Source organism: Neopsephotus bourkii, unplaced genomic scaffold (genome assembly GCF_033783945.1).
Source record: "Neopsephotus bourkii isolate Nb327-2 ecotype Australia unplaced genomic scaffold, CSIRO-AGI_Nbou_v1 NB_951, whole genome shotgun sequence".
Classification (NCBI taxonomy): domain Eukaryota; kingdom Metazoa; phylum Chordata; class Aves; order Psittaciformes; family Psittacidae; genus Neopsephotus; species Neopsephotus bourkii.
Window position 1 is genome coordinate 2,196,611 of NW_026901445.1, and position 15,149 is coordinate 2,211,759.

Sequence of the window (15,149 nt, forward strand, 5' to 3'; positions counted from 1 at the left end):
TTCAAAGCAGATTCCTGACTGAAGTCATGAGCTATCGAACTATAGTCCAAATGAGAAATGACAGCAAAAAATGTTCAGTCTGAAGTACTATTCTGCTGTGAAGAGACTGGAACAGCTTTGTGGATTTGCAGGTTTATTGACGCTCAACTACCTCCCCATATGATGCTCTTCAGTCACGAACAAAACATATTCTACCTGCATGTCTAGTTGGGATGCAATACTCTGCAAGCAAGAACAGCTTGCCTCTTAATGGGTCCCAGCCTTGGCAGATACCTGTCCCTTCTATCCCCACCTTCAGGAACAGCTCAGCTGCCTGAGAAGTAGTTCTGCAACAGCTGCAAACCTGTAGCTCAGCATACCCAGGTAAACAGATTGCAGATTGGTAAGTTTACAGCTGGTGTACTACAGAATGCCTGATATCCAGTAAGTTAACATATGAGTGCACTGTGGTGGCAAATGCGCCATGAACTGCAGTGTACCTGACTTCAGTTGTGTGAATTTGAGTCCTAAGGATCATCCTGAATTTCTTCTGCTTCAGGCACAACCACTCACAAAAAATTTCTCCAGTCTAACATGGCACTGACAAGAAACCTGTACTAACCCACCTCACAGATGACCAACTAGAAAGAAAACCCTGATGATTTACCTCAAAGATTTTGATTTAGGTTCTTCTTAATTCTTCTCTATCTGAAAACTCTTCTGGTTTTGCCCAGTTAAAAGGTAGCCATAGCAGCAAACAAATACTTACTTCCTTATCTTCCTAGTACGAGTTCCAATTTAAACTAAATTAGCTAAGGCAGTGCAATTTTGTGTCTGGCTGCTGTGGATTAGTTCTCGTATCTGTGCATGTCACAAGTGCAGACTGAATTGACTTGAAATGGACTTAAAAAGCACCCACAGATTAATTTATACTGATTACACTAAATCATTTTAGAATCATTCTTTAAAACTAACCTAACCTCAGGCTAAAGCTGACTATTCTCATTTAAACACTACCTGCACTCTTATGCTCCTCATCCTCTCTGCGTTCAGGGTAACTAATTATTTCAAAAGAGTAAGAGGGAAGATAAGAAAGTAACATACCAGTAGTCTGTCCCTGTTTAATCTCTTCAGCAGTCCTGTCTATCAGGACATAGAGAGACCACACAACACAGGTGATGGCAATGACATGGAATGTTACAGAGCACATGATCTTCCTCCTCTCGCTGGCTGTCATCTGCAGCTTCTCCCACTGGCAAGGAACCCAGAAACAGAGCAAGAGATTAGGTGTCTGTTGCAGTTACTGGACAGTATAAAGAAAGAGAACATTGATAAGAACAAAACCCAGGCAGAAGACTGGTTTCCTCCTAGCATGGATTTTAAAAGTCAGACAGCATCATGACCACAGCACATGTGTGACAGCTGGTAGCTCACCCTGCTGTGATGGGAGCCATCCCAGTGCCAGAAGGGACCTTCAGTGCTCAGCTGCCATCTGGAGCCTCAGCACAATGCCATCGCACCCTGCTTACCCATACAGGGGCAACTCCAGCACAGAGGGACCCTAACACCTTGTGCAGTGCAAGCAAGGCTGCTCTTTCACGAGTTCCGCACTCAACAGCAGCTACCCACAGTGACAGCAGAGCATTGTGAGTGTCAAAGGGTAGCCCTGCTCAGGCAGGCATTCAAAAAACCACTGCAGTACAAGTGGAACAATTGACCGGTGTATGTAAGACATCTCATGCTGAGCTCTGTTAAGAGTCCCTCTGTGCACAGGGAAGGCTGTTTAGCTCTCAGCTCACGGCTGTTTAGTTCTCACCTCCTACCTCTGGGGGTTTCATTCAATCTTCACATATATTTAACACTACTTACAGCCATGACACCCGTATTTTATTTTCAGCATTTCAAGTGCACTTAAATACATATGCCCTAAGAACACACAGCAGAAGTGGGATGACAGCTTTTGTAAGTGAGAGGATGCAGCAAATTAAATATCCCCAGACTATTGCTGATGTTTATATAGCCCACAAGAAACCACAAAGTCAGGTCACTGTATTTAGGAAAGACACAAAGAAAGCAGAAAATTATTTTAGATGCTTCTAACATGCAAGGGATTGTAAAAAAAAAAACAACCCAGCTTTTTTTTTTTTCTTTTTTAACCTGAGACACCCTTTTTTTTAATTATTTTTTTGAAATTTCTCCTATATATATGATAAAAGTTTTTGCATGTGGGATACACATCCCTCAGCATATCTGATTGGAACAGAAAGTTAACATGGGCTTTTCTCACACTTTCACAAAATATATGCTGGGGCACGCAGGACTTTCATACATACCTATGTGTTTCTAGAGAGGTGTATTTGATGTCTCCTAGAGTAATTTTCAGAAAAAGGGGACTTTGAAAAGAAGAAATAATGTGGAAGAGAGCAAGGATGTCCTGACTGGTATGACTGACATCACCCATTACAGTGAATTACTGTTTCAGTGCTACAAATAAAAGAATTCATAGCAGCCTTCCAGTACCTGAAGGGGGCATACAGGGATGCTGGGGAGGGACTCTTCATTAGGGACTGTAGTGGTAGGACAAGGGGTAATGGGTTAAAACTTAAACAGCGGAAGTTTAGACTGGATATCAGGAGGAAATTCTTTCCTGTTAGGGTAGTGAGGCACTGGAATAAGTTGTCCAGGGAGGTTGTGAATGCTCCATCCCTGGCAGTGTTCAAGGCCAGGTTGGACGAGGCCTTGGGTAATATGGTTTAGAGCGAGGTGTCCCTGCCCATGGCAGGGGGGTTGGAACTTGATGATCTTGGGGTCCTTTCCAATCCTAACTATTCTATGATTCTATAATAATTGAAACATTAAACAGAGACTTTGTGATCCTCTTTGTCTTGCCAATAATGATTTTGGCCAGTCCAAGCCGCATCTCCAGTTCTGCGGGCATCTAAATCTCATGATGAACACTTGAATTCAATACTTCTTGCAATGGCATGCTAGATTCATGTCATGTTCGAAAGCTATGTTCTTTCAACCTTCTTAGAAAAAGATTGGACAAAACATTGCATTTGGATGTTATTTTAAAGAGAAAATTGCTTTAGTGTCTAGACAAAAGTTTTCACTTTTGGTAGAAAGCATAAATAAATTATTTTGTCAAAAAGTATGCATGTGAAACTTATTTGTGAATGATTTTACAAAGCCATGAGGAATTGTGTTTTCACTGATTTGTATTTCTCTTTTCTGCTGGACAATACCTCCCCTGAGCTGCTGGATCCACAACCACCAAACCAATGTGCACCACCTCATCTCCTCAAGAGATATGACTGCACAGCGAAAGAGAAAATATTCTGCTACCTATTTTAAGTATGCAGTAGCCCAGAAAATAATCTAGAATCTGTATGCCCCTGATGCATTATTCTGATGTTACAGCATTTATGAGTTAAAATAGGAGTTCTGGGGTTTTGAAGTGTTGTTAAAACAAACCAACCAACCAACCAAAAAAAAAAAAAAAACAGCAGAAAATTTGGATTTAATGTCTTTTTTTTTTTTCATTGAGATTTTAGAATTGAGCATCCATTTCTTGTCTTCCCTCATCTTAACTTGAACCTGACACATTTTGTTTCTTATCCTCTTCCCTTACTAACTTAGCATTTGAACAGCCCAATGCTTTAATACAACCTTAAGATACTGAGGAAGTTTAATTCCATTTCTACCCTACAATCAGGCACAAACCCTATTATTTGTCCCATCATGCTCATAATCACCAGTTCCAGGCTGTTTTCTCCTGACTGACAGGATACCATAAAGGCTGAGTTGAAGATAGAGGCTGCTTATCTTCTGGCTTCAGCTGAATCTCTGAAAAGACTTTTTAGATATATTTCAAAGGAAATTTCTTCTTCTTCTGTTTATGGTCCTGCCTCTACCTTCTGGCATCTGACCTCTTTCCTACAGATGACCTGTTCAGATATAACTAATGATGCTGAGTGATTCATTTCTGAAGGTACCCAACAGCTTTTTCCCACAGGGCACAATACTCAGAACAGAAACTGCTTCCCACCCACTCCAAGCAGAGAAAGCACAGAAAAAAAAAGCATTTATACACAGAGAGCTGCCAAGCTACAGTCAGTTTAGCTACAATAGCTAACTACCAGAGCTGAATTCCACTGACGGTGAATTTGCCATGCTGCGCGTTAATTTAAATCTTTTTTGCACCCATACAAAACTGACCAGGCTTACTAGAGCCACAGAAACATGGTAAATACGTGGGGGGTCCTGTGGACTCATGGGCAAGGGCTGCTTCTTTTCAAAGTGGATCTGTGTTTAATAAAGTATTTCCTTGGGAAAGCAGGCCTTGTGCCTACCTTTCGCAAAGGCTTCAGTTTTGTCTCCATGATGAACTCATACTTGCACAGTTCACAGCATCGTGTATCTGAGCTCTTGATCCACTGCTGCAGGCAGGCTTGGTGCACAAAATGAAGACTTCCTGTGCAGTGACAGGGTGTAATCAAAGGGCTCTCATCATCTCCTTCACAGTGACATATCCTGAATCAGAAGAAAAGCTGATCATTAGGAGAAGAGGAAGCAGAAAGGATGTGGAAGAGGCATGTAATACCTGTGATCACACACGGCTGCCCATTGAGGATCCTGAGACATACATATCAAAGGAATGTGTTCCATAAAGGAGCTAAACTAAAGAATTCCACTGCTGCACAAGCACATACACAGGCACAAAATAATTGGGCACAGACACTGCTAACTAGAAAGCCAATTTCTAACAGATGAGGCAGACACGCAGAATCTGACAGAAATGCTGTATCCAAAAGAAAAAATAGGGTAAGAAATGACAATGCTTCATCTAGAACAATAACACTTAACTGAAAATAGATCTATGTATCTTCAATATACAGATCAGATAGCACTGCCGAAGACAAAATATGCACAGAGAGCTACAGCTACTCATGGATTACAATCTGAAATGAAAGATAAAACAAAATTCCCCCCAAAATTGTGAAACAGCTCAATGCAGTATCATGAAGGGTTAATTTAGAGAGCCTGGATTTTGCACAAGAGAAATTATTATTTCCAGTGCCAACTGCTAAGACAGATCCACACTGCAAAGCTACAGCACTGAATCTCCCCAAACTACACCTACTGTAAATGGATGAATGGGTTTGCTCTCCAATTCTTACTTTGCTAATAAGGAAGCATCAGCTCTGCAAAATTCTCTATTTCCCTCACAGCCTAACCATGCAGACAGCAAGGACCCCCTTATATATAGTGTTACTACCAGGTGCTGGCATTTGATTTCCAGCTTCAATTTATACACAACCCTTGGGTTGCACGAAACTCCAACAAGCCCTTCTAACCGTGTTGAGGAGGTCATTAATTGATACGGGAATGGTAAGGAGCTCAAGGAATGAATATAAGTTACTAAGCATATGTGAAGTACATCCTGGCATGCTGCCATCCCTGTCTATTACTGAAATCTCTTACTGATGTGTAGCATCTTGCCTCTTGCGACCTTGCTGATAGCTGGCAAGTGGAAATGAAGGAGTGGGTGGATTACAGCAGTGTCTTGTTGATGACAAGCCAATATGGAATGAGATTTTGCTGGTAATGAAGGGGGGGAATCAAATAATATTGGCAAATACTAACTAAGCCAGCTTCAGAAAATGCTGTCAGCAAGGAGAAAGATCAGGATAGTTAAATGATAGATAGAGGGATGGGATGCTTGCTCTTGCACTTGGTGATGCCTGCTCCTCAGTCACATTTTGGAGCTGGAGCTGTGGCAGACCTGCAGACAAGTCACCATGAAGGCAATCCAGAGTTGCTTGTTCCCACCACCTGTGCATGATTAAATCCTCCACAGCTGGAAAAAGGATACCCATTCTTTTTGGACCTTGCACTATGGATATCACGGCACTCAGACCCCCATTTTGACTAAGGCATCCAGAAAGCCCTTTACTATAAAAGAGCATGGTGGGATACAAACTGTGTTGAAAACATAAAAAAATACCTTAGGCTCTATCAACCTGATCTCAGAAGCAATTTTCAACCTGTTTTCCTTCTGACTCTCCACCCTCTGACCAAACCAGCAATGACTGTCAGGACAATACTTGGCTCAAGAAAAGCCAAGACATGTTCAGTTTGGCCTTTTGTATGTGTAGCTGATTCTCTCATGATACTCCCAGTTTGGGCAATGATAATAGAAAAATACTATCTCAGAACCCCAAAGATGAAACAAATTGCAAGATGATTTATTTGACTCCAGAGGAAATAATTTTGTTTAGTAGCCTTGTTAAGTGCATCAGAGGCATGCAGGACAGCAGATAGAAGGCTGCATGCTTCAGATTGCACATATTAAAGCAAGGTAACAGGATGAAAGAAAAGACAGAAACAGCACAAAGGCAGGGAAAAGCAGAACAGTCACCACCACACATGGGAGGGCTCAAAGATAGGTGGTTCTCTGGTAAACCAACCTGCAGGTATCCCCCGATGTGGACACAGGGGACAGAGGGGGGAATTTTTCTGAGAGAGGGGAAGGGCAGTCAAGGTCACTGTCCTTCTCAACTGAACAGAGGGGTGCCCGCTGCTCTTTTGTTTTCAGTTTTACTGAGGTGCTGTCCTCAAAGACGTCATCATCTCCCATATCATCAGAGCAGAAGTCTGTGCTTTCCACCAGCACGCTGGAAGATTTGTCAGCTTGGAAGTGACTGGAATAGCTCTCCAGTTCGTGGAACTTATGCAGGCTGCTGATGCTGGAGGTGTGGGAGAAGGAAAAAAGGTAACGCAACAGTTTTTTGCTCCTTGAGGTGTCATGGTCCACTTTGTCCTCCAGCAAGGGGATATGTACAGCGCTGTGGTTCTCTGCTCCTCCCGATGCACTCGAGTAGTTGGAAAGGGAAGGGATATAGGAGTGCTTAGAACTGGTAAAAGAAAGAGGCCTGAGATTCAGTGGTTTCCTCTCATTAAGATGAAATTTGTTAATCCTTGAACACTGCTCCTGAGTCGGGGTCAATTTGCCTTCTGAGCATGTTCGCTCCACATAGTCAAAGCACTCACTGGTGCTCTGCGCCTTCTGGTCGACATCGTTGAGAGACTTGGAGAATTTCAGAGTGCGGATGGGCTTTACATTCTTAGCAGACCTGAGTGCCTGGCCCCGATCCTGCCCACAGGAGTTTCTCTTTGCTGCACGCAACTTGTCCTGACAGATTACTGTCACAGTGACCCCTTGTGTCAGAGGGCTCTGGCAGTGAGGATTTTTCAAGACAACAGCAGACTGCACTGGACTGTGATGACAACACTCAGAAAACACTGCACTGGAACTGCATGCAGAACAGTGGAATAGAAGCACAGAAAGTAAAAAACAATTACAAAAGAGAACACACATAATTAAAAGTGAAGAAATGAGAAATTATGGCTAGTGTGAGAATGGCAAACGTAGCAGGGCCAAACAGTCAGTGGGATTTGACAAAGCAGTGTTAGACAGCAGCTGAGTCAAACAAATGGGATGTTTCACATAGGCCCCTATCACTTACTTCCCCATACACATGCTTTCCAGGTTTTTTTTCCTTAACTTGAAGCTCGCATGAGCCTCACTGTGACCATGCAACCACCACACTTTACCTGCAGATGTCCTGGTTGGATGGTGTAACAGAAGTCCGAGAGAAGCTGTGAGGGGCAGAAATAGAGGTTGGACTTCCAGCCTGCAGTGAAAGTAAAATAAACAAACAAACAAAAGCAAGTAACAGATCAGAAGAGTTTGGTATGCACAGGAATCACCTTCAGCCTCAAACACAGCATATGGAGTCAGATATCACTCTGCATCAGATATTCAAGGACTAACTGCAAGAAAGTGGCTTTATTTGCAAAGCTAGAATGGGAGGTCACATAGCCTCATCCTTAGGAAAGGTAGTAATCAGAACAGAAACGTTTTTCCACAAGGTCAAATACAACCATCTCTGGAGCAGAACCTGCCAGCTGTCAAACACTGCACCGAACAATAGCTCAGGAAATGAGCAATGCTAAGGTAATTAGAACAATTAGATGGAGGTATGTATATAGACTAGTTGGAATTTAACTACCACATAATAGCTAATCCTTCCACTTACAATGATGACAAAAGAGTAGAAGCTTGGGGCTTTTTTCACAAGACAGAGCCCTCAGTAATTCAGTAACTTAAACACTACTTGAGGAGTTATTTTCCGTACTAGCACACACTCAGGAGCACCATCTGCCAAACCAGACCATTCCCTGAAGTAGTCTTTGTATTCTGCAAAGCCTTTCATCCTACCCTTACTCTGACAGGGTCTTCCACCTACATGGAGAAGAGGTGTGGCAGCAGTCACATTCATAAGACCCAAGAAGAGCACACTGAGACATAGAATAACTGAAGAATTCAGAATTCAGCTGAACTAACCCCCCCAAAAAAGAAAGATATGTTCTTGGCATATTTAACACTTTATAGAAAAGTCTCTAAAATCGATATGGTAAAAACAAGCATTGTCTCAGAGTTGGGGCTGATGGACTATATTCTATGGGTCACAAACAGAAACTTCTTGACTCTTCCTAGAGGTTTTAGTAAGGAGGACACCTGAATTGATAATCACATAAAACAGAAGTTTTAAACCTGGTTCTCCCATGTTTCACAGCTGCTGGATAGGCTGTGCTGCTCACCCACTGCTGCAAAACACTACTTGCATTTCAGAATTCAAACAAAGGTTTACAGCTTTCTTGATCTACAGAGCAAAGTCTGAAACCCTGGAAGGAACAATGCAATCAGGAGAACACTAGTGTCAACACCACGCTGGGCTGTACAAAAACCAGCAGAGCCAGCACAGACCTGGGCCGGGCAAGTGCACAAAGCCAGACTCATGTCACGAAAGGTGTGTTGCCACAGAAGCATGCTGTGCCCAGCCCTGTACTCAGCTTGAGATGCCAGAACTAGCTCAGTCTTCACTGCTTTGATGCTCTCTGGTCACGGTGCAACACACACACACACACACACTGTATCTCTCTCAGGACTCTTTAATCCTATACTTACTTTGTTAAAAGACCCTATTGTACACTTAAACAAGGCTGCTGCAGGCTTTTACACTCCCACAGCAAAAGCAATAGCCTGTCACACATTATACTCTTCTTTGTGAGAGAAGACGGGCATACTAGGATACACACACTACTTTGTAAATCAGATACAACAATCATCTTCCATTTTACAGGACTCATCTGTTAAGGTTTTGTTTCTGTAGCCAACAGCACTACTGAGACCAATGTATCTGGCCTCACACTGGGATGCTTCACGTGCACTGAGCCTCATGAAACAGGTATCCATTTACAGCTGGGTCTGCAAGAGACAAGAGCAAGACTAAACACATGCCTCTTGATCCATAGTCAGCCACTGTAACTTATTTCCCATCCTGCCCAGCTAGGTACATGTACAGAATAAAAAACAAGAGACTGAGCCAGAAAGCAAACTCGACTATGTCATGACTGTGACAAAACAAATTAAAGACTTACACATCAGTTATTTGTTTTATCCTGTAAATTATGGTTCTTTACATTTTATACCATTTGCACAAGCCAATGATACAGAATGTTGATCATACAGTGAGGTGAATTCAGGTATTACTTAAAAATTTAATTTCTATTTGATGCCTAACGCCTCCTATAAGAAAGAACATCTCTGACTTCAAACCTTTTCAAAAGAGTTTGTGCAGTAATTACTCTTTTTTTTTAAAGGCTGACAAATTAGTGAAAGACTTGACACACTATAATCTGCTGCTATAATCATGCAAATAAAAATTTAATAAGACTTAAATAATTATTTAAAAAGACGTATTTAGCAATCTTCTAAAAACAAAATATTGAACCAGTAAAAAAGCATATTGCTTTCTACCATGGAAAGAGAGCCATATATTGTTGGAACCGGAGTCACAAATCAATTAATAAATCTGACTTAGGTTTTATGTTATAACCAAATCACAGAAAGTAACCTGCTTAGAATAAATCTAATCTCTTCACACCTTCATTTTAACAATGAAGCTTTCCAAAAAAAGACAGTGGTATATATGATGTGACAGTGTAGTAGCAGACGACTAGATTCGATGTTACTGGTTTCTTGATCCAAATGCTCAGTACCAAAATGATGTCAAAGTCTCACCAATTCGGAAATCAAAAGGCTGGGACAAAAAAAAAAAAAAAGGCAGAATTTAATTTGCATTTTAAGCTTACTACTCTGTTTCTAGATGCCAGCACTGTTCAGAGCAGCTTGCAAAAGCCCCACATCTGAGGCACATTTCCTCTCATCTTCTTGCTTCGAATCAAAAGGTCCTTTGCTCCACCTTCATACATAATGCAAATGCAACCAAAATACGAGCAGAAGTTAAGACACTTTGAAAGGCACCACAAAGTAGAACACCAAAATATTAGAGGAAGTTACACCCCACCCTAATTTTAAGCTAATGTAAGCTGTGGCTACCAACAAAAGCCATGGCTCAACGGCTCAATGGCTTTTGCCAAGTCTCTCAGACCATCCTCCTTTCCTGCCGTGGTTTTTGCTCATGAAACTATTTACAGAGCTGCCTTGCAAATCAGATTAGGATAGCAAGGTGAGGTAAAGCTAACCACTTCTTTTACTGAGCTTGTTTAATGTCAGTCACGTCCCTAGCTTCAGCGGGAAGAGGATCATTAGCTGGTTAGCACAATGAGCCTCTAATAGAGAGCCACAACTTGCTGAGGAGAGGAGAGCATAGCAAAATGCAAGCTGCTGCCAAGGGCCCAATAAGTTTGCCAGTTCTAGAAGCAGAGTGCATGCAACTGATGCTGGCCAGTCCACACAGCTTTCCTGGGTTTAATGACTCAGGTACAGAAACTATCACGCAGAGAAGTGCCAAAGTAAAAAAGAAACACTGGCAGCCTAGGCCAGAACAGGGCAAAGAACAGGCAATGTGACAGGAGAATGCAACAGAGAGGTGGATCCAGCTAGGCTGGAGTTCTGATGTTGGTCCCCTGCAATACTCAGCTCTGATGAGGCTGCGAAAATAAGCAATCAAAGCCTTCCTCACTCTGTAGCTTCTGGCATACATCCTTAATGCCCCAGCAGCACTTCTGGCTGAACTGGCTACTTACGATGGCATCAGCAGTTTTAAAGCACTCCTTGCCATAGGAGGTTTCTGCCACGCACATTATGTGATGGGTATCCTAAGCCTTGACAGCCTGAATTCGACCCTTCTAACACCAGAATCACTTGCTGAATCTCTGTAGACTTCCATGCCCTTTGCATGGAGGAGTATCACCTCCAATGACAAGCCTTGTAGCTATGTGTTAGTCAGTTACCCTGTAAAACCTGACTGGTTGCCTAAAATAGCTCAGGACTAAAGGTCAGTAGGTAATTGTGTATACTGACATTCCCACCTAATGCAATTCAGTGAAGTCACAGTACAGCCTTCTGCACTGGCGTTTAGATAACCAGTGATTCTGAAGATCCCTGGAAGCTCTCTGGAGGATTGCCATCAAGAAGATATATATACATACATATATATATCTCCATCATTTTTATATATATACAAATGTATGTGTGTGCATGCCTATATATACGTGTACATATGTGTATATATATATATATACATGTGTGCTGCCATCGCTGGTTGTTCTCATTCTGCCTCCACTCCACGAACAGTGTGATGTGCTAGTGAAAGAACCCAGCCTTTTCTGATTACCTACTTGTGATTACATGCTGCACACTAAAGAATAAAAAAAAAAACCCACCTTGCCTCAGAAAATAGTCATCTTTGAAGTGAGCCATAGTGAACACGTCAGTGACTTGGGTGTACTCCAAAAAATAACCTGCTTATTTGAGATGGCACTTCTTGGTTTAGTTGCTGTCGTCTCACTCTCTGCTGCACTTCAGTACTAGCAATTATACCTTGTTTTAAAGAACAGGGCCTGTCACATTCTAAAAACCTTATTAAATTATTCATTAAAGCTAAGAACTTAGAAACAACTTTACTCCAGAAGAATACCTCCACTGAAGCAAAGAAAGGTTTACCCCCACACCTGCTAACTTCATCATTTCTAGGTGCCACATTGAATAGAACCAGCACTATGGCCCTACTATTTGTGCTACAAATGCACCTAGAAGTCCCAGATAAGGACCTGGAACTAACATGCTAAGCACTATACATATTTAATAATACAGCAAACTTTTCTTCTTGGCAAAGAATTAGAGAAAAGAAGCAAAGTTTAAAGTCTTTTACTTAAGAGGAACTGCAGCACAAAGAGCTTTGGAGAAATACAAATTTAGCGATACAGCAAGATGCCAAACACTCCACAATCCAAATTTCAAAGCTGGCATTTTGATTAAGGGTTTGTCTTTATTTTACACTGTGATGAACCCATTTCAAATGCTTTTCTGCTTGGCAAAATAAATATATAAAATGAGAGAGCGGTAAAAATCCTGAAAGGTAGCTAGCTGCATCCGATGCTTAAAGATGTCTCAAGCACCACTAGACCATTGCAGCGGTTTCTGTCTGCCTCTGTTCCCCATAAGAACCACAGGAGCACAGTGATGGTCTTCTCCACTGAGCCAACTCAAATCACCACCAGTCCCCTGGGGATTAGAGACACAGCTAACCATAGTAGGTGTTAGCTAAGTAGAGACATCTCCCACCACTGCTCCAGAGCTGTCCTGTCCCAGGCATAACCAGTTTTCAAGGCCTGCTACCTTTAATATTCCCCCCCAACCCCCAAACCCTGTAATCTCCCTGCACTGTGATGCTTTTTCAGCACCAAGATCGCAGTGTTGCTATCTGCAATTGGCCACTGGGACTTCTGTTTAGATCAGATTTGTCTCTCCTGGTATTAACACATCACAACGTGGCAGCAGCACAGGGGAAAGGCAGAATCAGAGAGATGGTTATCACACCCTATGTTTTCGAAGAACTCTTTGCCAGAGAGCTATTTTCTCTCTCACACACAGATCCTATTTAAACGTGCGTAAGAAGGCAAGGCTGCTGCTAGACATGGACATGGCTGGCATTTATCTTGCACCCTACATCTCCAGAGGCAGCATAAGCCTGAGGCTCTGCTCCCCATTCAGCTTACACCACAGAAACCAAGACCAACCACCCCATGCCTGTTCCTTTGGCAGGATCTGGGTACAGACAGTGATTTGGGAAAGAAAACAAGTGATGGGTACCTTGTGAGAAAAGGCACCAAGAGCCACTGCAAGGCTCTCCACAGCCAACCCAGCTAACTCTTCAGACAGGGAAAAGGACATCTACAAAAAGACCCAGGGAATCTGCCTCTCTTTGTGCCATACCTTCCCCATCCATCTCCCCTCCTTCTGTCAGTGGCAAAATCCCTTTGCTCCAGCCCTGTCTCACTCACAGTGGCAAAATTCAGTTCTTTCTGCTGTGCTGAGGAGTCCTGAGCCTGGGCTGAAGTCAGGCAGGGAGGTGTTGATTAAACCCAAGGGACACATCCATCATTTCTCTTGAGCCACTGCAGAATAAATGCAATTGCCTGGCTTCAGCTATCCACCAGGATGCAACATATTTGTGCTCTTATGCTTTCAGCAGGTGCTGTACTCCATGCACACACTGGCCATGGCTCCACTGGAGCTAGATAGCCACCAAAGCTCACCTGTGGAACAGACCCGGCTGTTCCACTTCATGCAAGCCAAAGGAGGCCTCTGGCTGAACTAGCACACCCAGGCAGCAGTGCAATGAGACCAGCCACCCGTGCTGAGTGTACTAACTTGACCCATGGGACAGCCAAAACAGGCCACCTACAGGCAGACTGGATGTTGTGAAGGGCAGACAGCCCTGCTGACAGGCTGGTTTTGAAAGCTTTTCTCAAATACGGCAGGATCAAATATCAGTAACTTCTCCATTAAATTCTTCCTACCAGAATTGTGCCAATTAAATTTACAGTGCATATTAAAATCAAGTGTCTTCAGCTGGGATAAATCAGCATTATTAGAATAGAGAGTGGTTAAAAAAATCGGGGGGGGGGGGAATAATCAAAAAAGAAAAAAATATGACATGAGAGAGAGGCATCTGAAATTTTCATGGCCATTGACTCCACCATACAATTTTGGCAACAATTCAATAGGAACCAGCAGTCAGCTGCTAGAAGAACTTTGTTCCATACTTTATATAGGGTATATGACTATAATTAGCATTATGGCTAGAAACTAGAAGCGAAGCTTAAGTCAGCTTCCCTTCATTCTTCCTAAGAAAATTTAAACAAGGATTCTGGCAGGAACTTTCTCTAGATATACCATAGCCAATGCTGATACAGAAAGAAGGCTACCTATCCTTTCAGAATCTCCCCGTGTGCAATTCAACCTGCCTATAGCACAGGATTAACGTTGACTAAACCCAGTAGCAACTGCACAGGTTCTGCAGAAGAAAAAATCAGTAAAATAGCCCTCTGACTGTAAAATCTTCCTCAAAATACCTTGAATTGACTGTGGGGACAAAAGAGGAAACACCTGAACGTTTGTCCTTCACAGGGTACCATCATACCTATATGAAGTAAGAATCCAGCCCTGGGAGAGGGGATTTATCACAGCACAGGGAGAAAATCACACTCCCTATGAACACAACCGCACCATGCACCAGCATGACATTACTTGCACTTGTGGGCAGGGAAAAGAGCACACCTTAATCTTCACACTATGTATTTTTTCCTGTCTTTTTCTTTCCCCAACAGCTCAGTAGAAGAAATTTTTATTTTTTTTTAAGCAACTTCTCTTTTGCTACCCCCAGGCGCATGCACCTGAACAGAACACCTCCGAGCAGCACCTCCTTTCCGTGAACCTTGGTCATCTGATAGACTAAAGGACAGCTAAGCTCTGTGACTGAAAAACCTGGACTGCTTTTCTACAGATGAACACTCACTGAATCCATCAAAGCTCCAGGCAACAGTGGATGTGTGTATTCATATGCTTTCCTAAATCTGTTCCAAGCTGATGAACAGCCTAAATGGATTTTAAATTTCGTAGCAAGCTTAGGCTACCACTTTGCATTTGCACTGGCTGCCATTCAGCCTAAGAATAATTTAATACTTTACAGTGTGCTTCTGCTCTAAAGAAAAAAATGTACAGAAAAGACAAAGCATTTATATTTTTGAAAGAATGCACTTTTAATTCCTCTGCTGTGATCCCAGTATTAGCA

The 15,149-nt window shown here is 42.5% G+C and overlaps 1 protein-coding gene across 7 annotated transcripts in view; it reads right to left on the reverse strand.

The window, feature by feature from the left end:
* MARCHF8 (membrane associated ring-CH-type finger 8) overlaps positions 1-15,149 on the reverse strand; it is a 103,203-nt gene that overhangs the window by 2,302 nt on the left and 85,752 nt on the right. For 6 of the 7 annotated variants that reach the window (XM_061358799.1, XM_061358798.1, XM_061358797.1 and 3 more), the window contains 4 exons: positions 7,597-7,676; positions 6,450-7,295; positions 4,332-4,512; positions 1,084-1,231 (listed from right to left, as the gene is read on the reverse strand). In XM_061358799.1, the coding sequence (XP_061214783.1) occupies positions 1,084-1,231; positions 4,332-4,512; positions 6,450-7,295; positions 7,597-7,676 (1,255 nt within the window). The remainder of the gene's footprint in view (positions 1-1,083; positions 1,232-4,331; positions 4,513-6,449; positions 7,296-7,596; positions 7,677-15,149) is intronic. The other variant, XM_061358803.1, reaches the window with a different exon arrangement.